A 27,232-nucleotide genomic window follows, 5' to 3' on the forward strand; every position below is an offset into this window, starting at 1 on the left:
GGTAACTGAAATCTCACAACATTTGATGACGTTTTACACAGACAGCGCTGGAAAAAAGAGAAAATCTTGTCGTAAATCAGTATTTTCTCAGTGAAAAGGTTGGTAACACTTTCATATTTACCTACCTTTGTGTAAAAATTTAGACTTTTAACGAATTAGCTTTATTCATTTGAGTCTGCCGTACCGCCAAGAACATTTTTCTTAAGATGACACATATTTCCGCGACCCACTTTTTGATAAGTTACACACACTGCGTCCGGTATGTGGTTCCTGAACCCAGGACCGCCGTAACACTAGCACAGCGCTCTAACCAACTTAGCTAATCGGGCGGCTGGTTCTAACCCACACACACTACACTCCTCCCCCAACCTCGGGCTCGCACCCACAACTGCCGGATAATAGCACGGCACTCTTACCAATTCGGCAATTGAGCTAACTGGGTGCCTTGTTCATACCTGCACAAACTACAACACCAACTAGCCCCAATAATGCGCGTTAAAGAGAACTTTATAAACATTTGGACATTCATAATGTTCCACAAGCATTATAAAAGTCGCAAAAAAAAATAATCGTCAAAAGACTCTGAAGCGACTGTTTATATTGACTAACACACCAAAACACTCTTGCTTACAATGCACTGTTAAATTTAAATAAGAATATGAATATTTCCTTTTAAAGTTGGTTGGACACTGAGAGGACTCTTAAAAGTTCACTTTCTTCACTAGAATCCTTCAGCAGTGTATCATGCTGTATCTGTCTTCCTCCCTTCCCACCCTCCCTTCAATAATCAACATCTTGAAACGCACCCCCGATCAAGTTTTAACTTTGCTTCTTGTTAAAAAATCCCAAGAAATGGACATGAGTCTAGTCATATATATTTCTTACAATTACCTAAATATAATATGCTTACGTTGCATGAATGAAGTTTGCCCACTGATACCAATATCAACCTAAAGTATGTGTTTAGATCAGCAGCACTCTCACAGATTGATATTTTTTTACACTTGTTTTAGTTTCTGTCTCAGAATCAGTTGATTTTGACATCAACGCATTCAATTAAGTCATATAAGATAACTCACAATAGAATGGATCTTAATTGCTTGGTAAACTGCCGAAAAATTCATTCTTCTTTAAGCTTGAGAGTGCAGCTTTAATGCACCAGTCAATTGTAACCATGGCACCCCCAGGTCTGGGGGGATAGCGGGGGAAATGGGCCGTGTTTTTACCTTTCAAGTGGCCCCGCAGTGCCGGGTGAATGTGGTGGTTTTGCTTCGCTTTAAATTTAGCGGAATGGGCGTTACCTAGAGTCCCTGGGGTGCGGGGGCATTTGGCAGGGATTTTACCATCTCTTCGTCCCCACAGGGCGGGTATTTTAGCCGAGGTTTGCTGGACCAAAAGTCAAACTATCCGCTATTCCCCGGACCCGGGGGGCCGTGGTTACAATTGACTGGTGCATAAATAGATGACTTCATAATCCTTACCAAATTTCAATGACTTTAGAATTTCACAAAATATTTATTTTAGGAAGCAAGAATGGCAGGTGAAAATGATGAAAGACGGAAAATGAAACAGTTGATGAAGGAGAAAGGGTAAGTGAAGTCTTTGAAAACATTAAATAATTGTCATACAGTATTGCCTGTACTTGAACATCTGTATATAAGTATTAACCTCACGCTTTGTTTAATGATAAGGTGCTTTGTTTCTTTTTGCCCTATTCTAAATCGTCACCTTAGTGCAAGAACTTAATTTCTGCTTCTATTACTATATGCAGTTATTGAGTTATTGCACTAAAGTGACGAAATGCTTTAACATAAAAAAAAAAAAATTAAAATGAAATGACAAATATTTTTTTGGAAAATGTTTATTAAAAAATATATTTCATTCACTAACAATGGACCTTTAAAACATTTTAGTATACTTGAAAGAATCGGTGTATTCTAAAGAAACAGACTTTTCCACACTAATAACTATTTCGTTAAAACGTCTTGCTTCATTTCTAGGCAATATTGGAGTTGTAAAATAAGTCAAAGCTGCATTTTTTTTCAATCAGAAAGGTCCTTATCTATTCCATAATGCTGAAAAAAAACTGTAATCACATAATTTCATTGATTTTATGAAATAACTACAATTGTCAGTCTATTAATATGCACGATCATGAATTTATATTTGGTAGTTGCAATACAAAATTTTGTATTTTAGTGATGGCGATACCCCTTTACAATGGATGTATAAGGAAAGTAAGCCAGACAGTGAAGATTTCCTACTTGGGAGGCGCATTGACAAGGTCGGGGAGGACTTGGATAAGAAGGAAGGTGAGAATTTCAGAGGATGAAAAAGGCCATTCCAAATTAATCCTGCATTGAATTAGCATCAGGTTCCAATTTCAAAACCTACATAGCCACAGGGCGCAACACTTACTTTTTTATTTGGTGACCTGCAGGATCACTTACCCAGTGGTCGAATTAAGCACAAGTCTGCAAGCCCTGCACTGGTAAAATGTCTTCCAAGCTTGCTCAAATTCTAAATATTATAAAGCAGGACTTGTTAAAAAATTTGATGCCAAGCAATACTATAAGAATTTTGGCTTGTTCATCCAAAAGTCTAATTTTGATGACTGCCTACCTAGAATATTTTGTAACCCATAAATAGTGACGGTGTCCTCCAACAATCACACTAAAATATCATAAAACTTCACATTCTATTAAATTCTGTTCACATTAAATTAAAAAGCATTCTATACGCTCCTGGAATCCAATTCCACATCACAAAACTTGTGATGAGGTCCAAAACTATTGTGGGTTTTGTTAAAATCCTGTCTTTATTTCATTGTTTCTACTTTTTGTTTCCATTGTACCAAATGTTAAGTAATGGTCATCCAGCAGATTCCCCAACTGTTTGTTTTTGATGATCCTGTAAAAAATTCAGAGGGGTCTCGGCTCATTGGGCTACCAATAGTATCGCGCCCTGCTAGCCAGCAGGAGAAAAACAAACCAAGTGTTTAAAACCAAGTCTTCTGTTTACAACAAATGCCCTAGATAGCAAGCAGGTTATATCAATGAAAAATAAAAAAAATGTCTATCTAGAAAATCAAACTTCTCATTGTTCCTGCAATCATAAACAGGCCCCAATTTCTCGAAACATCTTAAGCTTAACAGGCTTACGTAGCTTATTTCACTTAGCCACAATATATACTTAAATCTGATTTCAATTAAAGAAAAATTATTAATTGTGACTATCATAAACATTATTACTATTTAAAGTCTAAAATCTCTAAAGAGAGTAAATATGACACAAATTATAGGGAAACAAAAATAGTTTGATTAGCTTAAAGTGACACTCTTATTCAAAATAAATACATACACATGTATTTAACAAACATATATTTTGACTGATAAACCTTTAATTTATTAATGCAATTATGGAAAATATTAATTATTGAGAACAAGATTGTAAGGTGTATTTAATAGCTGAAAACACAAAAATATTAAATGATTGGTAAATGCTAAAAGATTTACTGTGATCTACTATAGTCTCCTAAGGTAGAAATACCATGTTTTATGCACATTTCTTTCAAATTAAACTCTGTATCCTTCATAAGAACCATTGTTTTCTACATTTATTCATCCTTTCAGGAATATTAAAACAATATTATTAATTGTGGTAAATCTTACTTGGGAGTAAGAGTGCATCTTTAATCCTGAAATTGGGGCCTGTTCTCGAAATCAACTTATTTTGATTTGCTTAACATTTTGCTACATACAATACTGGCATGTAAAGCATCTAAACAAAATTAAACAGTTAAATAACAAATAACACAGGTGTGAGATGGATATTGCGAACATTGTACAGGATAAAAAATTAGTATAACATGAGCAATGAGTTGTAATGGTGACATTTTTTCTACAGTATTTAATGGCACTTCTCTTTCACCAAGACCTGTTTTCTGCAATGTTAAATAAATGAATGAATACAACACAACATTGAGATTGGCAATAAGCTTAAAGGTAGTTTGGGAATCGGTTTTAGTTTGTCTATCAATAATCATTTCCTCTCAAGAAACTGATTATCGATAGTACAATTGGTTTTTGCCAAAACCTTAATTGTCGTTATATTCTTGTACAGTAACTCATATTCCTTTACTATGATTATGTTTTATATATATATGTTTGAAGTTCTTTAGTGTTGTCTCATATTCCTTTACTATGATTATGTTTTATATAGAAATGAACTAAATGGAACTCTATTGTTGCCGAGTTCAGGCCCAACCAATTAATTTTTCGATTTTAATGGATTATCAGAACCAAGATATAATAAATAGGATATGTTTCAACTTGAGTGTTACTTAAAGATACCTATTAATTTCATGTGTGTTTCTTTTTCAGACCCATTTTCTGCGATAATGGACGAGCGTATACAACATAACATTGAGATGGATACTAAAGCCAAGATGAGAGAAGATCCATTGTTTGCAATCAGGTATAGCTATTCAGGGATGTGATTTTTTCGCCGTTTTCCCAGGATCGGTTTGCTCCAGGAACTTTTTGGCATGATTTTGTTTTTGCTTTGTTTTCTCAAAGTTTGAAAAAAAATCCCAAATTGGAATCGCACAGAACTCGTGATGAAAAGAAATCACTGCTAGTAAAGGTTTTGTGCAAGTAATGGAGGGGGAAATATGCCATAAAACTTTCTAAGAATCAAACAAATAAGATATTTCAGCCTATTCCAAATGGCAAAATCTTGAATATCTTTCCTTTTTGACAAATCAGTCTTTGTAAGTATCATGAATGTTTGACGATCTAGCAATTAACAGTGGTCAAAGTATGCACAAGACAGCAAGCCTTGCAATTAGGAATGCTTTCCGGGTTTCCTGAAATTCTATTATTTTTTTAAAGCAGCAGTTGTTAAACTTTTGTTTGAACACTTCTGAACTTCACTGAACTGTTCAAAATTTGATTTGACTAAGTATTTTCGTAGTGCTGAAAAAAAGATATTCATGTTTTTAAAAATGTATATGTCAACAGAAGTCTTCTTATTGATAATATTTATTGTTCTTTACTTGAAACTTGTACAAAGGATTTGATAGACATGAGGACCCAAATTTTAAACCTAGTGAAATATCTATTAATTGATGTTTGCTAAAAATAAAATATTGGTGTTGATAGTTTTAACCATATAAGGAATGAATTGCGGGGTTGATGTAACCATATAAGGAATGAATTGCGGGGTTGATGTAACCATATAAGGAATGAATTGCGGGGTTGATGTAACCATATAAGGAATGAATTGCGGGGATGATGTCATTATCGGGGTATGAACGCAATTGGGCTGGTCAAAGTGTGTGGAGTCTGAAGGACTCCATGTGTACTTTGACCAGCCCACTCGCCTTCATATCCCAGATATTGGGATTTACATTTACATCAATAAGTCATTATTTCATTCAATAATTGTTAAAAGAATACTTCATTTCACTTAAGAAAACATTTCAGTAATCCTTTCTTACCCATTCTGTAAATAGAACGACCCGACTGTAACCGAAAACATCAAATAACGTCACAATAACGCGGGAAAAGATCCACCTCTTGAAATCACTTAAAATTGAAATACTTATGGCAACAATACATTTAAAATATCATGAATTAACACTTTTTTAAATGTTGATTTATATTTAACGAGAGCTGCAGACACAATACAAACAATAGCAAGATCAACAATTTTCATGTATATTGTTATGCGATGAATCGCGATCGGAACATATCCAAAGATGTTGCGTTCATCGGATGATAACCGCAATTGCCAAAAGGCAGTTCATTTAAGGAATGGAAGTTGAGGTGTAAATATTTACTCCATAATTGAGCCATTCTGGGCCCTTTTCTATTTCCACATGACTACTCGAAATTGCCCCTTTATCCATTACAGCATCATTGAACCGACGTGCGTCACAGTTGTTTTCCTTATGTATATGCAATTGTATATTTTATTTTCATACCTTTCTCACTACAAATGCATTTTTAACGAGTGATTGGGTTTAAATCCCCTTTTCTATTTTTAATTACAGTGACCTTGACCATGACCAAAAACAATCCCATGCTGCATTTAGCCAATGACATCCCCATCACCGGTTTATAACATGGGGATGTCATTGGCTAAATGCAGCATGGGATTGTTTTTGGTCATGGTCAAGGTCACTGTAATTAAAAATAGTAAAAGGGATTTTAACCCAATCACTTTAAGGCTGCTTCTCTTTCCTAACTGATACAAGAAATAAATTGGCTATAATTTCTTATTGTCCATATTAAAAACCTGGTTTCGTTGTATTGCGGCATTTCTAGCGTAACATATCATTAAGTATATTTTACATGCACATTGTATAAACTTAAATAAATAAATAATAAATAATCTGTTGCACATTTGAAACTTGTGAAATAGCCTAAATTCAAGATAACATGGAAAATACCTTGCAAAATCACTGCGTAAAATGATCTACAATATTCCACTTGCATATTCTCTGCCTGTGTTTCCAGAAAGCAGGAGGAGGATGCTAGGCGGAGACTGGTGGAAAACCCAGTCAAGATGAAGAGACTTCAGATGGCCGTGAGTTGTATGGACTTTAATCTCATCTGATATTCTGTCATTGTTAGCTTACAAGAACTGACTTTGACCATTACTCAAAAACTGCCAAGATATTCCATGATTTGGAAACTGAGTATGTATTTTGCCTGCTATGCACATATGTAGCAAGGCCCATTACTCCGGCTTTAATAGTGGTTTAGTTATTTCCCTTTCTTATTAAAAATCAAACAAAAATATGACCATTGGCATCCCTTTGCAGTCATAGTTCAGTCATCATACCAAATTTCAATACAAGTCTTTTTAGCTCCACTGGCCGAAGGCCATGGAGCTTATGTCGTCACAGATTGTCCGTCGTGAGTGCGTGCGTGCGTGCGTGCGTGCGTGCATGCGTGCGTGCGTAAACTTTTACTTTAAACGACATCTCCTCTGAAACTGATAAGCGGATTTTGACAAAACTTCACAGGAATGTTCCTTTGGTGGTCCTTTACCAAAATTGCTCAAATGGTTCCGGTCCATTGCACAATATGGCCGCCAGAGCTAAAAATAGCAAAATCTTTAAACGACATCTCCTCTGAAACGGTTTGGCAGATTTTGATGAAACTTGACAGTAATGTTTCTTGGGTGGTCCTTTATTAAAATTGCTCAAATGGTTCTGGTCCATTGCACAATATGGCCGCCACAGCTAAAAATAGCAAAATCTTTAAACGACATCTCCTCTGAAACGGATAGGCAGATTTTGATGAAACTTGACAGAATTGTTCCTTGGGTGGTCCTTAACCAAAATTGCTCAAATGGTTCCGGTCCGCTGCACAACATGGCTGCCAGGGCAAAAAAATAGAAAAACCTTTAAAGAACATCTTCTCAGAAACCGATGATCAGATTTTGATGAAACTTAACAGTAATGTTCCTTGGGTGGTCTTTTATTAAAATTGCTCAAATGGTTCTGGTCCATTGCACAATATGGCCGCCACAGCTAAAAATAGCAAAATCTTTAAACGACATCTCCTCTGAAACGGATAGGCAGATTTTGATGAAACTTGACAGAATTGTTCCTTGGGTGGTCCTTAACCAAAATTGCTCAAATGGTTCCGGTCCGCTGCACAACATGGCTGCCAGGGCAAAAAAATAGAAAAACCTTTAAAGAACATCTTCTCAGAAACCGATGATCAGATTTTGATGAAACTTAACAGAAATGTTCCTTGGATGGTCCTTTATCAAATTTGCTTCAATGGTTTTGGTCCACTGCACAAGATGGCCACCAGAGGTAAAAATAGAAAAACCTTTAAACGACTTCTCCTCAGAAACCGATGATCGTATTGCAATGAAACTTGACAGAAATGTTACTTGGGTAGTCCTTAACCAAAATAGCCCAAACAGTTCTGGTCTGCTGCACAACATGGGCACCAGAGCTAAGAATAGAAAAAAACGTTAAACTACATCTTCTCAGAAACCGATTATCAGATTTTGATGAAACTTTACATAAATGTTCATCGGGATGCCCTTTAACCAAAATTGCCCAAATGGTTCCGTTCCGCTGCACAACATGGCAGCCAGAGCTAAAAATAGGAAAAACCTTTACACCACTTCTCCTCAGAAACCGATGATCAGATTTTGATGAAACTTGACAGAAATGTTCCTTGGGTGGTCATTAACCAAAATTTGTTAAATGGTTCCAGTCCACTGCACACCATGGCTGCCAGAGCTAAAAAATAAAAAAAACTTTATACGACTTGTCGTCGAAACCGATGACCTCTTTTCGATAAAACTTGACAGAAATGTTTGTTTGGTGCTCCTTTACTCAAATTGCCCAAATCTTTTCGGTCCACTGCACAACATGGCAGCCAGAGCTATTAAAGTAAAAATTTTTTTTAAATAACTTCTACTCAAAAATTGATGATTGTATTTCTATGAAACTTGACGAAAATGTTCGTTAGGTGGTCTTTGCTTGAACCTTTTGGCCAGTGGAGCACAGGCACTGATGTGCCTCTTGTTATTCATTCATATCATTGTAACTCTCTAAATGTCGGTTATAAAAACAACACCATTTTTAAGTACCATTTCAAGAAGGATCTTAACCTTGCCCATTCAGACAGACTTGTTAGTTTTAAGCTTGAGGTTTTATCAAAATCATTGTTGTCGGTGGCATGCAAAAACCTTGTTAGCCATAACTAAAAACAATTGTTTAAATGATATTCACATGTTGCCAAAGACAATATCCACATGAAGAGCAATGCTCATAAATCTGGGTTTAGTAATTGGTAAAATATGCCCCCTTTTTAAAGTGAAAAACAGACAACAAATGGCATTCTCTCAGGAGCGCTTTTGTTTTACTTGTCCCAGGTTTTAGGGCAATTTTTATCAATGTGGTCTTCTCTTGTTGTTGCATCCGTATTATGCATCAGCAAGGAGTTCTGTTTTTTTTTCAATCATTTTACTTAAAAATAATTTAATTAAAGAAAACCTAGGGTGTGGTGGTCAAATGGGGTATAGTCAGTAGTGAGGGTTTGGGCTTCTGTCCTACCAGAGCTGCTTTCAATAACCAACTAGGATCTAACTTATTAAAGTTATTATGTTTAAGAGTAGATTCTGAGTATTATGATTGGAATGTAAAAAAACAACTGACTAATAGACATGGTTAAATCACTTAGGCATATCTATGGATAAGGATAAGAATGTTATTAAATACTGGCCCAGTCCTTGTTTTTACTCGATATATGGACCTGAGCAGGAGTCAAAATATTTTCCCTTGTTTACCGGTACTAGAGCTGCAACGATTCACTTAAAGCTTGATTCGATTTGATTCAGATATCAAACATGTTGATTCGATTTGATTCCGATATCAAACATGTTGATTCGATTTGATTCCGATATCAAACATGTTGATTCAATTTTTTTCATGTTTTACTAATTGCTGTTTTTAATATTAAGTTGTATATCTATAGCATATTTAATCATTGCAATGATGAAAAACTAGGACGGTGTTTCATCAAGAACAAATTTTAATTAACAAAATTATCTGTTTACAAAATTAAATAACAAAAAAACAGCACTCACTTATAACAGAAACAATCTGTTGATACATTTTTAATGAAAAATAAAACATGACCATATTCAGAAATCAAGTTCAAAGAACATATTTGTCTGAGTTTTCTGTGTTCAACACTTCAGTATTAGTCAAACTTTCAAGTAAGCATGCGTAAAGGCTAATCAATGTCCATTTGTTTCCTGCCTCAAAGGTTTCTTTGTGTATTTTCAGCTAGATCAAAAGAACAAGTCCAAAAAGGGAAAGAAGAAGAAGAAGAAACACAAGAAAGGCAGTTCTGATAGTGATTCAGATGACAGTGATGACGGCTTGATGTCCGCTTATCTGAATATTCTTAAACAGAAAGGAGGAGATGGTGGGGGAGGGAAGAATGTGGAAAAAGCCCAGGTTAAATCTAAAAATAGATCAAGGGAAGCTACTCCTGAGGAAAAGTTTAACAAATCTAAAAATAGAGCAAGGGAGGCAAGTCCTGATGAAAGATCATACAAAATGAAAAAGAAAGCAAGGGAGCCGACTCCAGAGGAAAGATCATACAAAACTAACAAGAGAACAGGGGAGGCTAGTCCGGCAGAAAGGTATAAAAGAAGGGAGGGAAATAATAATAAAAATGGTAGGGATTATGACAGGGACAGTAGAAAAGTTGATAACAGAGAAAGAAGAAGAAATAGACAATCAGATGATGATTCTGATGATGATAATGGGCAGAGGAATAGATATACTGGTAAACCTAGAGAGCAAGATGTAAGCTCACACAGAGATGGAAGGTCAAGCAGAGATGAAAGCTCATACAGAAATGAAAGGTCATACAGAGATGAAAGGTCAAGCAGAGATGGAAAGTCATTCAGAGATGAAAGGTCATATAGAGTTGAAAGGTCAAACAGAGATGAAAGGTCATACAGGGACGGAAAGCCACATGGTGAAGAGAGGTCAAACAGGTCAAGGTCAGACAGAGACAATTATATATCTCAAAGTTCAAGGTCATATAGAGACAGGTCTGATGAAAATGATAGAAAATCTGGTTACAAAGATAAATCTCAGGACAAATATGAAAGGAATAGCTCTCGATCTCAGGGAAAGTACGATAAGAAACGTGATTTAAATAGAAAAAGTGACTCAAGCTCAAGTGCTGATAGCGAAAATGACTCATCTTCCTCGGAAAGAGTGAGTAAAAATGGATCAAAATCTAGGACAATGCCAGTAAAGAGACAGTCTTCTGACTCTGAAAGTAGTTCCAGTGACTCAGACTCAGGCAAGAAAGTAGTCCCTCAAAGGAAACACATGAGGGATTCCTCCTCTGACGAGGATAGTGATGATAAGAGAAAACCAATGAAACAGAAGAACTATGGCCTGGTTATATTGGTATGTACTCTAGTAAAGTATGATCATTGTAACTTTATTTTTGTATTCATTTAAGGAGATAGTGGATCATTTTAAATACTGGTGAATTAGTAATAAATGATTCATATGTTTTTGTGTATTGAGTATGTGTTGTCACAGCAACTTAATTATACATTTTAAGTGTCTAGAGTTTGATTTCTGTAAAAGAAATTTGTCAATAATGTTCATCATACTTCAATTTCTTGAGGTTAAAGTAAACAAAAAGACAAGCTCACCCAGCAGGAAGGAAGACCATAGAAGACAACTAGACAACATAATCCTGGTCTTTAATTTTGCAGAACTCTGACAGTGAATAAATGAAAGAGAGGTCAAAGCTAAGCAATCGATTAGGTCAAGGTCACCTGACAGGAAGGTACATGTAGGTCAAAGGAAACAAAGAGGGGACATAACTTAAAACTTTAGTCTTTATTTATTCTTAATTTCAGTGAATCCTGACAGTGAGGATTAGAAAGAAAGGTCAAAGCTAAGCAGTTAAAGGGGTCAATGTCACTTGACAGGAATGTTAAAGGAAACAAATATGTCACATATCTTGTGTCTTCATTTGTTCCTTAAATTTCACAGAACTCTTACAGCGCAGCATTTGAAGAGAGGTCAAAGCTAAGCGGACAAGGTCAGGGTCATCTGACAGTAAGGCCAAAGTAAGCAAACATGTCACATATCTTTTGTCTTCATTTGCTCCTTAAATTTCACAGAACCCTGACAGCGCGGCATTGAAAGAGAGGTCAAAGGTCAAAGCTAAGCAGACAAGGAGGTCAGGATCATCTGACAGGAAGAAAGGTCAAAGAAAACGTTCACCTAGCAGGTCTCCACCAAGGCAACAAAAGAGGTCAGCATTTTCCTTTTTCATGCACATACATTTAGATTTAAGATTTTGATTTTGTTAAGAGATTAAAACTTACAGAAGAAATAGTAAAAAAAGACTTATACAGGGAAACATATATTAAAACAATGTTTGGGTCATCTTGACCTTCATCAGGTTGTTTACAGGAAACAAAGTCATGAACAAGAAGACATAACATCAAATAAAGCGTACATTTCTTAGCCAAATAAATATCTATATAAAGATATCATCAACAGATATCCCCAATACCCTACTGCACTATGCTTTGTTGTTTACTGCAGCCTAGTGATTATCTCATGAAAAATTAATGAGGCAGTTTCATTTCTTCTCCCCAAGAAACCAATGTGGAAATATGCACAAACACACATTCTAATGTCTTCCCATAGAAAAAGTATTCTGACGAAAGCTGAATTTTAATTAGTCAGCCAGATCGCCACAGATTTTACACTCAATAAAACCACTCACAAAGGCAACTGACAATTCAGGGCTTTGAAGATTATTTAAGTAAAACATGCAATTTCATTGGAAGGAAAGTTCGTTCACCTGCCTAATGTATATATATAAATAAGATTTTGTTGGTCGATTTTTTCACAGTATTTAAGGAGTCTAACAGAAAACTACCGTAATGGCCAACGATGAAGTAATACTAGCAATATGCAATTCAATACAAGGACATCCCCCTTTGAGAATTCTTTTTGAAGCAGTGTGAATCATTATTGCAAGAAATATATGATTTAATGGCCAACTTAAAGAGAGATTGAGTACACATGTTAAACAGTGTTAAACGTATAAGCAGAGTATGGGAAATATGTTGGTAGGACTTTACCAGAGTTTCTCTGCTGGGAGTTCTATGACATTCATGGTTTGTGAGGGTCGTTTGTAATTATATGGGTCAATTAAAATGGTTTACACTCATGTTATTTTGGACAAACAGGGAAATCTGTTATGATTTTTCATTGAAAGAGAATGTGAATGTATATGAATGGCTTTTCTTTTGTCGTCAGAAAGCTTACAGAGAAAGAGAAACAGGCCCGTCTAGCTGAGATGATGGACAATGCTAAATGGCGCGAGGACCAGCGTAAGACAAACGTGACACGCTACAAACAGGAAGAGAAAGAAGAAGAGAGTAAACAAGTCGAAAATTATGAAACAACGGGGAGCTCCGAATTTGTCAAGTATGTTGAAATGGAGATGTATATGCGGGAATGCAGATTTCTGAAAAAATTAGTTGAGGTTTTGTTAAAACCTTTAGGCAGAGTCTGCAAGACTTGAATATTAACTTGAAAAAGGGTACACGCGAAGTTACAACTCAATGTTCTGGTCCATGTAATCAATGAAATTGTTTTTTTGAAATTTTCTCAGGGCTATTGTAATTGAATTCAGAACAGACTATGGTCTGAAATTCATTTGAATACTACATGTATCATTAATTAAAATGATTTGGTTTCAGTCCACTGATGTCACGGCATGCTGACAGTAGTTCTGTAGAGGATCGTATTAAAAGGAACAAACACAACATACTCAGAACTACTGCGGACATGGACAGGGGTTTCAGTAAGAGATAGTACTATTGTGGACATGGACAGGGGTTTTAGTAAGAGATAGTACTATTGTGGACATGGACAGGGGTTTTAGTAAGAGATAGTACTATTGTGGACATGGACAGGAGTTTTAGTAAGAGATTGAACTACCGTGGATATGGACAGGGGTTTTAATAAAAGATAAAAATACCACAGACATGGACAGGGGTTTAAATAAGAGATGGAAATACTGCTGACATGAACAGGGGTTTAGTAAGATTTGATTGGTCAGCTGTAGTTATTGGATTGATATTGATCAAGCAATAAATATTTTGGCCAGCTTTAACCAAAGGAAAGACTTCCTAAGTTTTATCAAATAGCTGCAGAAGGATATACCGGTAGACAAGGAGTTTAGTAAAACGTAGATCATGGCAAGTTTCCATGGCAGCTACACTCATCTATTCAACTTTGTATTGTTGTTGTTTTTTATAATATGATAAATTTCACAAGTATTTGTATTTTTGTATGTTGATGAAATGTAGACTTGTACTTTTGTATATTTGGTAAATTATTGAATTGACTATAAAATGAAATCTGTTTATATGATGAAATCATGAAGAATTGTTGAAATAAACCATAAATGTAGTTTTCTGTTTCTTTATTCTATACACCAGTAATGTAATGGGGATTTATCATAGGGATCACTGAGGTGGTTGCAGTTATAGGGTTTAAGCTAGATGGAAGGTTGCTGCACCCCATCCTTTTAGGAAGCACCCTTTTCCTCTCATGGTGACCAGCAAGGGCACCCTTCTGCCTTCATTGATTATCTCAGAGGATCAAAGTCACAAACAGACCCTAAAAAGATACAGGGCAGCGAGTTCCCAATTCAGCAGACGTATAGAAACATCAAAAGTTTTTGTTTACATCTGTTTTGGTGTGTAAACTTATTTATACTCGCACTTTGGCCTTGCCCATTAGGCAAGTGCTCCAATGAGATTGTTAGTCAATTTTGGTTTTTGAAGCATAGTGCACAGAGAGATTGAAACCCTGGTTACAGCTACCCTGGTGTAACATGCACAAAGTATAGCACTGTCAAACAGGACCCCCATTAAACGTCCCTATCAGAAGACGCTTAGTGTTTCTTTAGTGGTGCGGCGGGGAAACGAACTTGCGACCCCTGGATTGAAAGTCAAGTGTATTAACACTAGGCCACGGATGGGCTACAATACATCTGTTAAGTTGCCTACCAGTATGATATTGGTCATTGGCTTCATATTATTTGTAAAATCAACCAATTAATGACTGGTTGGCAATGGAATGGATTGTTGCGTCACTTGTCACTCCAGAATAATGGAAAAAACCTTGTATGTGTGTATGTATTGCTTTAGACCTTGCAGTCAAGGATAACCCGTGAAAGTGCAAGCACTTTTTTCTAATGGGGTCCTTTTGTTTTTGCTGAAGAGACAGTGGTGGGATACAAGGAAGTCCGGGTGCGATACCCTAGCTCTTTTTCTAAGAGACCCCTAGGTTCTTATATGTGCTCGCTGTAAAGCACCGATACATGGGGTACAACTGGTTTTATATTGTCAATGTTTTCTTCAGAACAATACAACGAACAATTTGTGTTTACTTCTTTTATTTTCTTCAACATGTTTTAATCATACAATATCAACAGAAAAAAGAACATACAACAAAACTCTACCCATAGTATAGGAATGTAATCACATGGACTAACAACACATACTTTTTACATAGTTATGGTCAATGCATGTAAGATCGGAAATGTAAGATTCTAGGAATGGCAATAGATGTATTGGATTATAAGTAGCAACTAAAACATTGGAAGGTGATTTGTTGTCGGCGAATTCAATCAATTATAAGGCATAACAAATTATATTGTTTGTTTTCACTTTCCTGCCTTCAATAATTAATTCTTTTTAGGTGTTTCTTGTACTGTGAAAATGCTTGAATTTACTGTTTTTTTATAGAGCATCTAGTTAACATTGATCCCGACAAAACGTCAATGGTACTGGGTGTAAAAATGAATGATTGTCACCACAACACTTGGAACCTTAAAATAAATATTCAATTAAAAAAATACCTTGACCTACTAACCCTATTTTTGAGCAGTGAAATTGGAAACAAACAAAATTAATTGTTATTGGCAAGTTATTAATAAACAGTGACAAATATATCTTTTAATATTGGAATGAGAATCTTAAGCACCTTGCTGTTCTTGTGGTTATACTCTCTGGACACATGTGTAAGTTTCATTTAAATATCTTGAGGTTTTTTAGTCATTGCCAGGGCTAAAGATTTTGCATACTCCGCTAATGCCAACTTTTGTTTTTCTGTCAAAAAAGGTGCATAACTCAGCAATTATAAAAGCCAGAGTTATGTCATGTACCGTCTAGAGAAATAAAGATCTGCCTAGTTGCCTATTTTTTAAAGTGAAATGTGATAATGAACACAACGAGAGTGCTGCCAGCAAACGCTGTCTTGTTATTCTGCCAAAAAAGGGGCATAGGTAAAAAATTAAAGCCAGGGTAATGGGCCCAGCTGTACAAGTTCGTAATTTCTCTGGCAACATGTGTACCAAGTTTCATTTAAATATTTTTAATCTTCACTTATGGCTGAAGATAAAGTTTTTGTATGCCAACCGTGAAACCAAGCTGATTATTTTACCTTGTCAAATTTTCTTTCAAAAACAGACAACCTAAAAATCAATTTAATATGACTGAATCATAACATGGCCAAAAATGCAGATGAAAGCATTATGCAATTCAGATCTTCAAATAAATATTTATGGAAAATATATTGCACAAAAAAAATATAGTGTGTGAATAAAATATCAAAAATAAATGCGTAATTCAAACACATAGCTGGTTATATTGCAACAAAAAATAAAAATAAAAAAGATGGTGAAAACAAAGATAAATGGAATGCGTAACTTGCAGATTATGTATCAATAACCTATTATATCAAAGGGACTAGACACCAGATGGTCCCAAAATTCGCAAATACAGTATGTCCTCAAAACAAGCCTAGAATTGTCACAACGAGCTAGTATGAGGCCGTTATACATTACATTACAAGATTAAAAGAATACTTTGTCGCTGCCACAGCTGAGTTTTACCATTTAAAAATAGCGCATACCGGTAATGGTTTCCCAGTTAATAGTGTGAATGTTAAGCTCGTGAAAGTCACGTGATTAGTACAGATATATATATATATATATAAATACCAACGTAGTTACGTGGTAGACAACCCCAGCAAATTTCAATTGAATAAATATGCAAATAAATATGCAAAAGCTGTGAAAAATACATGTGTTTGCAATATCATACATCAGTAAGTAAGATTCAATGCGTTGTACACAATGATAACAATTTTTGTAAGTTTTTGACAATTTTTTTCTTGAAATTATATCATATGGTGTCTAGTCCCTAAGTTTCAATCATTAACAATATCAAACAAAATATCAAATTTTGGACCTCACATAATTACATGTATGTAAACTTATCAGTTATGTAAAAAGATACATTTAACAGCTTGCGAACCTCTTTCACAATATACAATTTCAAGGTATAAAATGTATCTATTGTAGACAATAAAATATCACCAATTCTGTTGCAAGAGATAAAGACCATATCGTCGCCTTAGTGAAGAACTCCATATCTGCTTCTATTTCTATATGCATTTATTGAGTTATTGCACTAAGGTGACGATATGTAGCTTTTTATTTCACAACTCTATGGATTTCTGAAGATAAAAACAAAGTACCGTAATTATTCTATTAATCCCCATCCTCTAATAAACGCCCACCCCCAGTCTTTGGCCTGAAAACGACCATTTTTTTTATTTTTTTTGGCAAAAACCTTGCCTCCTTAAAATGCCCACGCCCCGATTTTTTTTTTTAAAAGCATACCTTTAACAACGAGTTTCCTGATATCCTGCATTATATACTGATCTTACTTCACTTTTTTTGTCTTGACGCCCAAATATAATGATGACCAATTTTCATCTTGATTAAAAGCAATTGTCTCTAATTAATGCCCATCCCCTACTTTGAACTCAGGAAATGCCCGGGCGATTAATAGAATAATTACGGTATTCACGTTGTCATGATGCCGAACCACACTGATATAAATATTCATAACCAATAATAAATAGGGAGATTTCCTTTTCATATTATTACCTTCCATACTAATGGTTATAGACTTCGATTCAATAATTATATTATTTTGTACAAAAAAGGAGACATATATGGTAGAAGTAATGACATTATATGATTTATACTTCATAACGATTAATCTAGCTGGCTCTTCAATTCAAATTTTCCTCTGTGTACAAAAAGAAAATCGACATTAAAACATCATATCCCATAATCTTACACAATCATAGGGAAAGAATACATTGCATATTACATATGAATTGTCAACAAAATCATAATTATAAGATTATGTTAAATGACATATTCTACAACTGAAAAATTAGACACCTGTTTCAATAAAGACCATGTTATAAGTTTGTGTTATTTTGCTATATACTTCTGAGAACACGGGCTGTATTCATAAAGCATCTCAGTTATTTCCTAACTTTAAAGTAAAATTCTTCAATTTTTCATACTCAAATCAAATGTATGTATGTGTTTTTAACATTAAAGGGTGTGTTTTTCTGCAATAAGATCACTGAAAATAATATATTTTGGAAAAGTTTTATTTCATATGACTGAAGAGATACTTAGATAAGAAAGGAACTTAAGTTTAGAAATTACTTAGAAGTTTAATGAGTACCACCCTAGAGCTACAATCAATATTGAACGGTCATAAAAAGTACAATGCTTTGATGAACAAGCCCGAATTCTTTAGTTTATTCTGTGTTACATTAAAAAATCAACAAGTCTTGCTACAGACAATCTAAAATTTGAGCCAGAACAGAAAGAATTTTACCAGTGCATGGCTTGCGACTTGTGCTGATTTGGACCACTAGTTTAAGTTGATACCAAAGATGAGGAAACAAAAAAGTCCACTTATTGACATCTGTGATGTTACTACCAGTTTAATGCTGCACTCTCACACATTTGTTTTGAGAAACTTTTTATAATTTATGTCTTAGAATGAGGCAAATTTCGCATAACATAAGAGCAGATTGAAGTTTTCACGTTAAAAAAAAATATGTTTTATATCTAATAAAATTACTAATGCTTTAAGAAAAATAAAATCTTCAGCAGTTTTCCAAACAATTGAAATATGTTCTATTGTGAGTTATCTTTTATGACTGACTTGAAGGCATTGGCGCCAAAATCAGCTGATTCTGAGACAAAATAAATAAATATCAAAACTGTCAATATGTGAGAGTGCAGCTTTAAGATTTTTGAAATTATTTAGTTCCTTTATCAAAACTGGGCCCAGGCCCTATACTTTCTAACATCTTGAGCCCGAGTTTGAGACTAAAGAATCAAAACTGTATATCTTTTTATTGTTAATTGCTATTAGAAGAGCAATAATAGAACAAATTGCTGCAGGTGTTAGCAAAATATGTTTTACAAATATGACCTCATCTTTTGAAAAAAAACAGTTATATTCAAGATAATTTGTAACTTTTTTAAACCACGCTTTTCTGGGTCTGGCCTCAATTTCTCGAAACATCTTAAATCCCTTATAACAGGAACACGCTAAGCACACTATTTTTGATTTGGTATAAATTATGTAATATTCTCTTTAAAGGGTTTGGAGGCTTGTAAAGGAAATAATATTTGAGATCGACAAGAAAAACTACTTCTTGTGTTATGAAATCATATCTAAGAAAGTTATTTTGCTAATTGGAATAAGATACAAATGTGAGTTACGCTTATTTGTTTTTTTAGAAATTGGGCCTTGACTACCAAACTCAGACTCAAGTGAATATGGGTCATGATTTTTGGACTGATCATCATACATATCGCACAGAAGCTGTTACAAGGACAACAGTATGAAACAATAGCGTGAAACAAAGCTTTATATAATTAGGGCTATTCCATTAAACATATAACCCCCGGGGGGCAGGCACTTTTAAATTATGACACCCCCCTACAGAAGCAAATTTTCCATTTTGGGGTCCAAATTAGCAAAAAGACACCCACAAATATACTAAAAATATAATTGCCTTCCCCCCGGGGTATATATGTTTTACTGGCATATCCCTTACCATTTCTACACATTAATATTTTATGTTAGGCTTCAGTGTAAGTCTTAGATCTGCAATATTCATCTAATACGTTAAACTTCCAAGCTGAATAAACTTAACTCTGGTAGAATAGTTGGTGCTTCCTTTCGATTGATCTTGAAGAGATTTCATGGAATATTTCCCTTGAATCCTTTTAATGAGACCCGGTTATACACATGTGAGATTCAATTAAATAATTTTTTCACATTACACAAATGATGTAATCACAATTCTGTCCATAACAAAACGTGTCAACACTACTTTATATACATATGTATTCGGACCTATCCCTTGCTCTTGAACAGGTCAGAAACTATCCCATGCGCATGTCACTTTTCTAGAGCCAGTGGAACTATCCCATGCACTGATCATCCTTGTTAGCCTGCTGCTTGCCAATTGAGTCTGGGTCAGCCAGAGGATCGAGGTCAGCGAACAGATCAAACCAGGCGGACATGTTGGATTTCTGTCCCTGAAAAATTTAAATAAAATTAAAAAATACTAAAAATACATTATTGACAATAAAGCTGCTCTTTATACTAATGCCCAGATGATTTCATACATCTATATGTATATATATATAGAGAGAGAGAATTACGATACAAAGCACTCAGATTATCCTCATTAAGATCAATACAGGAAAGGAATGTATATGTGTCTATGATGCTTGTTTTTCAATCCTATGTTTTTGGCATGTATAATATGTATGTTGTGCTAATCATATAGCCCCATTGGCTCGAACTCGCTAGGCTCAAATTCCTCATTGGCTCAAACTATATGTAAAGGACCAACATTTTGCCAGTCCCTGAGAATTCGAGCCAATGGGGTTAACTGCAAATATGATCTAACTAAAATAAATCTTAATCTCTTATTGAATATGGCGGAAGAGACGTAACTGACAAGACTGCAATCTTCTTCCATGAAAAATAAAGAGACTAGCAAAAATCGATACTACCCCACCCCATTCCATCGAAACCCACCTTTTTCTGTTTGGGTCTGGCACCAGTTTGTTTTGCTTGGTTTTCAGCTTGTGGTGCACTGCTGGGCTGGGAGGGAGAGGCACTGCTCTGGACTGGCATCATAGGAGTGTCACCTATACATAGGAATTAAACACGTGATTTCACAAAATTATGAATTCTTTATTATTGAATCGCAATAAAACTTGGTGACAGTGTCTGTGGGATAACATATCTGTCAGTTTCAATCATCGGGTAATTCACCTTATAAATTTCAGAGTTATGCCCCATTAACATTAAAAAAGTGAAGAATAAAGTTCTGTTACTTTTATCTAATTGATTTTGATTTTGTAATTGGATTGACTTTAATGGGCATGCAACACAGGTAAAAACATTCAATTCCATGGAATTTAACTATTAAGTTTTGTTTCCAATTATCAAACATTTAAGTCTTTTTATCAACAATCCAAGTGATAAGCAGTTTAATTCATATATTTTTTCCCGAAAACATCATCATGTTGTAGCTTACAAATTACAATACCAACCTGTCGTACCACTAGAATTTCCTCCCATCTGCCCATTCATATCTAGCAAATCCGAAGGCATGAAACCAGCTGAGTTACTGCCCCTGTCTGATTCCCCCGGAGTGAGCGCCATTCCGGTACCCAGTGCTGTGTGACCGAACACTGCCTGCCATTCCCGGGAGAAGTCGTCCTCGCCCGTGCCCGACGGAGCGTTAAGAATCTCGTTCAACATGGCCATGTCATCTTTATCATTGTCATCCTGGGTTAAATCATCTGACAGAAGGTCTTTGGGAACTGAAAGGGAAACAGATCAGATAAGATGTTAGGAAATCTCTAGTACATTCGAACCCTGTTGGCTCGAACTTGCTTGACTCAATAGCCCTGTTGGCTCAAAGTGGATTTCTTTATACTGACGGTAAGCATTCCTGCTTGTTTTGAATTTCCTGAGGCTCAAATGTATTTTCCCTGGTCCCAGTGGGAGTTCGAGCCAACGAGGTTGGACTGTATTTTTCTCTGATATTTACATGGAAAATAACTGCACCCAATTGTATAAAAACAAGAGCTGTCACAGAGACAGCGCGCTCGACTATTCCGCTGCTTTTCAATGTTAGGATTGAAAAGTTTTGGCGAAACATGCATGGATCACTGTAAGATTAGATTTCAATACAATACATGATGTGCTGAGATATTAACATAAATGTGTTTACATGGAAAATTTTAACCAGAATTTTTAAGTCTAATAATAAAGGGCTATTTATTTGCAAAATACAGTTATCTAACTTGGTTATTCAATTACGTTGGGTGGTTGAATACCATTGTATAAAGTCTCAACCCAAAACATCAAAAGTTGCTGAGATATTATCCTATGTGTGCTAACATGTAAGACCTTAAACAGAATTTCTAAGTCTCATAATAAAGGCGCAAAAATGATATAATATGAAAGAAAGAGTTATCTTACTTGATTAAAGAAGAAAGTTCAATGGTTGGGAGCCTGTGTGTAAAGTTTCAATGCAATACATAATGGATTCGCTGAGGTATTGCATTAAAAGTGGTTACATGCAAAATCTTAACCAGAATTTCAATGTCAAAAAAACGGGGCCATTATTTGAATTTAATGCAAACTAGAGTTAACTAACTTGGTTAATTAAGTAGGTTGGATGGTTGAGTACCATTGTATCAAGTCTCAATTCAATACCTCAAGTAGTTGCTGAGATATTAACCTATGTGTGCTTGCACGCAAAACCTTAACCAGAATTTCTAAGTTGAATAATAAAGGGCAATTATTTGCATTAAATGCAAACTAGAGTTTTCTAACTTGGTTAATTAAGTAGGTTGGATGGTTGAATACCATTGTATCAAGTCTCAATTCAATACCTCAAGTAGTTGCTGAGATATTTACCTATGTGTGCTTGCACGCAAAACCTTAACCAGAATTTCTAAGTTGAATAATAAAGGGCAATTATTTGCATTAAATGCAAACTAGAGTTTTCTAACTTGGTTAATTAAGTAGGTTGGATGGTTGAATACCATTGTATCAAGTCTCAATTCAATACCTCAAGTAGTTGCTGAGATATTAACCTATGTGTGCTTGCACGCAAAACCTTAACCAGAATTTCTAAGTCAAATAATAAAGGCCTATTTTTTGCATTAAATGCAAACTAGAGTTTTATAACTTGGTTAATTAAGTAGGTTGGATGGTTGAATACCATTGTATCAAGTCTCAATGCAATACCTCAAGTAGTTGCTTAACCAGAATTTCTAAGTCGAATAATAAAGGCCTATTTTTGGCATTAAATGCAAACTAGAGTTTTCTTACTTGGTTAATTAAGTAGGTTGGATGGTTGAGTACCATTGTATAAAGTCTCAATGCAATACCTCAAGTAGTTGCTGAGATATTAACCTATGTGTGCTTGCATGGAAACTCGTGATGGGATATCGGTTGGAGAACTGCAACCGATTATCGGTTGGAATCGGTTAGCAAACCGATGCGATATATCGGAAAAATAATTGGTTAAATGTTATTTATTTTCATAATTTTCTATTCAGATATTTATGTCTTAAAAGTGACTGTTTTACTTAAATTCTAATGATCTTTTGAAAAAGTAAAGAACTTAAATTACAATCTGGTGTATACATAGCTGGCATTTGTGAGAACTGACTGGTATTATAGTGGTATATACCTCTGTAACAATGTACATATCTAGCATACAGCAAGGAAGTACAAATATTTAGTTTCTCTGGATGATAAAACTGTGATTGTCTGGAAGAAAATAGTCATTTTTTGGTAATATTATTGTAATGGTTACGTTAGTGATAAGTTGCACCATGTTCCTACTGCTTGTTGCTAGCATTTTTGTCCCTTGTCGACAGATAGATTCAATCGACTACACTGTATAAAATACGAAAATCTATCAAAGTTTTGCTAATTCTTTCAAACTTATTTTTTGACGCTATGGGCGCCGCCATATTGACAGTTGTGCCTAACTGTATGATGTTAAATTAATTTTCATTGGATAACTGCAACGAAATACTAACGCTTCATTGGTTGACCATTTGCCAGCAAACTTCGGTTTAAACAGTTATAGGAATGACGTCACCATTACGTCATATGTACTTCCGTTGTGTGGAAAATTCTCAATAAAAAAAAAATGTTCTTATGATTGATAGACATGTTTTCACATGCTCAATACACTGTAAATCAAAACTATCATTATTCCTGAAACTTTTATACCTTAAGTATCTATTCTTGCTTGATTTATCATTTAGAGTAGAGATTAAAGCATAAACCGCTGCCCTATAGTTGAAAGGTCATTTTGGAAGATCTGTAATGGCGGACGGTGCAGTTTTTAGAGTTTGTTTTTCAAGTGGAGTGATTTTTCTTAGGAATAACTTGACCCCCCTTTTTTATTGGCTTAAAAGGTAATTTCAAGCTTGTACTTTAAGAATATATGTGGTTATCATAGCCTGCATTCGCTCAAAATGCCTTTAAATGTTGTCTGAAAATTATAATTTTACATTGAATTATATAGGGAATAACAATGGTGGTGTGTAACCTAAAAGGGACCAAACTGCTTTGTTTAAAAAGTGTTATTTTTGGTAAGAAATGTATTGCATTTCACTATTTCTGGCAAATTTTCACAATTAAATGCATTTATCTTGTCCGGTTGATCAAAATATGCTATTTCCTGGTTTTCACAACTTTCGCCTATTTTTTTTTTTAAAATGAGTCGTCTGCAATCTTACGAGCACTGAAAATGTCCAAATTTGGTAAAAATTTGACTGCGAGAACTTGAAATGTGTGCAAAGATGTGTAGAACTGTCCAATTTGATGCTTAGAATGCCATTTGAGTCAAGGTTCAGTTGAAAAACCTCAAAGAATGGCATTTTGGGCCAAAACGCCTTAGAAAATACAGACGCACAGGCACTTGGGTGACAGGCAGTAAAACTGGAAAACCTGACACAGAATATCAGATTGAGCTAGCTTTGGGTGTATTTATGTATGAAGGACTAATCGAAAGTGTTTTTCATTAAAAATGCAGGGACGGGTTTAGTTATAGGAATGACGTCACCATTACGTCATATGTACTTCCGTTGTGTGGAAAATTCTCAATAAAAAAAAAATGTTCTTATGATTGATAGACATGTTTTCACATGCTCAATACACTGTAAATCAAAACTATCATTATTCCTGAAACTTTCATACCTTAAGTATCTATTCTTGCTTGATTTATCATTTAGAGTAGAGATTAAAGCATAAACCGCTGCCCTATAGTTGAAAGGTCATTTTGGAAGATCTGTCATGGCGGACGGTGCAATTTTTAGAGTTTGTTTTTCAAGTGGAGTGATTTTTCTTAGGACTAACTTGACCCCCCTTTTTTATTAGCTTAAAAGGTAATTTAAAGCTTGTACTTTAAGAATATATGTGGTTATCATAGCCTGCATTCGCTCGAAATGCCTTTAAATGTTGTTTGAAAATTATAATTTTACATTGAATTATATAGGGAATAACAATGGTGGTGTGTAACCTTAAGCATTAATCATGTCTGATATTTCAGATACTTTAAACTTTCGGACAGGCACGCGTTCTTTCTATTAAAGTGGGGACAATATATTAGCAAAACATTAATGATGATTACACAAACACAGCTCTTGAGTTCCAAAATATAATGCTGAAGCCTGACATTAAAATACTGGACGGGAAATTTCTAAAGATTCAACTAACCGGTGTTTTTGTAAGTCTTTTTACAAAGACGACAAATGGCGATGTTCATATTCAAATTGTCCTTCTTCGGTGGCAAATTAAGGGCAATCTTTTGAAATCCAAAGACCTTCCTTACATTAGACTTAGTTTTGGATCCTGGGTGATTAAATATTTCGACTCTCTATTGCCGTCTGCTAGAGCGGCCATTTTGCGCGCTTTCAGAGTTATTTCCAATTCGGAAATCTTCGTTCGTACCCGTGAGTATTCGTACCCGCTATCGACTCGGAGAAAACACACTCGATTATCGGAATCGGTTGTGCTTTTCTAGCCGTTAATCGATTATAGCCGCTAATCGGCCCATCACTATGCAAAACCTTAACCAAGGTGTGATGCCGACGCCAACGCTTGGGTGAGTAGTATAGCTCTCCATATTCTTCGAATAGTCGAGCTAAAAATTAAGATATCCCACAGATTTTCTTTTTACTCATTTGCACATGAAAGCATTTTGATTGGTCAACAGTATTAAATGTGTTTATTGGATATATTTTGACAGAATCGAATCGAGTCGAACACAGTATGTTGAATATTCCTGATTCTGACTCCATTCTTTCTCAATTTCTTAAAGCCTCCCCTATAAGACGGGCCACTTACTTTCAGGTTAAATCGGCAGCAAATTTCGCCGTCTTATAGTCGAGGAAATACGGTAAAAGGCCTTTTTACTTGCACTGTTTTTAGCCAGATTTTGTACCAAAATTGATACAAAGACTATCCATTTCCTGATAGTTCGAATCACCATTTAAATGTTTTTAATCGGAAGTTGATTTATCCTGGTACATTCGATGTCATGTACACCTACACACTACAGTGCTATGCATCGTTGTGTAACCATGGGTTATTATGCTACAAAAATGTCCTTTTCATGAATAATCAATGAGGCAGTTTTATTGGTTCTGCATGGTACCAGATGCTTTTTCATAGAAAAAAAAATCTGGCAAAAGCTGGGATCAAACTTGGTCTGCCTTTTCAGAACTGTAAGAGTTAATTTTCTGCCCTTCCAAATGCATATTCATTAAAAGAAGATTTTGTTGAGTCAATTGTCCCCTAGTATTAATGAAGTATAGCGGAATTCAGTCCTGTGCTTGCCGAAGATGGGTACATCATGACAGTGTAGACTGTGGTTAATGACAATAATGTATCTGTGAAAAGGACTTTAGAACGATATTCATATTTTAAAAACATGAGTTAATATTTAAAAGGGTAATCAGAGAAAACATTGTACCCTAGTACAATAATACAAACTATGAAATTGTATAAAGAGATTTGAGATTGAATCTTATGAATCATATTTTACACTGAGGATAAAAACTGGAATGAAATCTTAATCAATATTCCTTTTTAATTCTAAATGGCAGTTTGATTAAACTGACATTTAAAACGGGGTTTTATAATCCCTGAAAAAAATTAAATGCGTTTGTGGATATCATTCTGTACAATATTCTCTAGTACAATTCCTGATCGTTTAATTACATTTTGCCTAAATTTTATATACCTTTATTCATCAATATAAAAAAAAATCTCAAATATATTCAATATCGATACAGATCCACAAAAGATCTACAGGCAATATTTGTATTAAAGATAATACCTTCAAACTGATACATGTCTTAAATTTAATTTCATTCTTTCACTTTTGAAACTTTTTTTTTCCAATTGAAACTTTTTAAATACTAATGTAAACATAAAAAGCTTATAATTCGTCTAGTTCAAATTCAAATGGGAGTTTTGTGTTGAAAACGGCATGACAAACATCATTATGTATACAATGGATTAGGTGGTTATACGACTACTAGTTGAAATTACTCAAGGGCTGTTCAATAAATTAATCTCATACTTTTGAAATTTGATAAAGACTTTAAGGTGAACCTTTTCGGCAAGTGTTTCGTTTGTTTTTGTCAATAAATATAACTCCAATATT

General features: G+C 34.9%; 2 protein-coding genes across 4 annotated transcripts in view; one reads left to right on the forward strand and one right to left on the reverse strand.

Moving 5' to 3' along the window:
• Nucleotides 1-36: 36 nt before the first annotated feature.
• On the forward strand, nt 37-14,018 carry LOC128239845 (pre-mRNA-splicing factor CWC25 homolog). Its single transcript, XM_052956287.1, has 9 exons — nt 37-98; nt 1,525-1,589; nt 2,200-2,312; nt 4,383-4,476; nt 6,522-6,591; nt 9,827-10,972; nt 11,704-11,837; nt 12,857-13,027; nt 13,303-14,018. The coding sequence occupies exons 2-9, from the start codon at nt 1,534-1,536 to the stop codon at nt 13,415-13,417; spliced, it is 1,899 nt and encodes a 632-aa protein (XP_052812247.1). The 5' UTR covers nt 37-98; nt 1,525-1,533; the 3' UTR covers nt 13,418-14,018.
• Nucleotides 14,019-14,997: 979 nt separating this feature from the next.
• Nucleotides 14,998-27,232, reverse strand: part of LOC128240696 (islet cell autoantigen 1-like) — a 34,167-nt gene continuing 21,932 nt past the window's right edge. For 2 of the 3 annotated variants that reach the window (XM_052957432.1, XM_052957430.1), the window contains 3 exons: nt 21,078-21,350; nt 20,557-20,669; nt 14,998-20,048 (listed from right to left, as the gene is read on the reverse strand). In XM_052957432.1, the coding sequence (XP_052813392.1) occupies nt 19,932-20,048; nt 20,557-20,669; nt 21,078-21,350 (503 nt within the window). In that variant the 3' untranslated portion in view covers nt 14,998-19,931. The remainder of the gene's footprint in view (nt 20,049-20,556; nt 20,670-21,077; nt 21,351-27,232) is intronic. The other variant, XM_052957431.1, reaches the window with a different exon arrangement.

The sequence above is a fragment of the Mya arenaria genome, chromosome 7, assembly GCF_026914265.1.
Source record: "Mya arenaria isolate MELC-2E11 chromosome 7, ASM2691426v1".
Lineage (NCBI taxonomy): Eukaryota > Metazoa > Mollusca > Bivalvia > Myida > Myidae > Mya > Mya arenaria.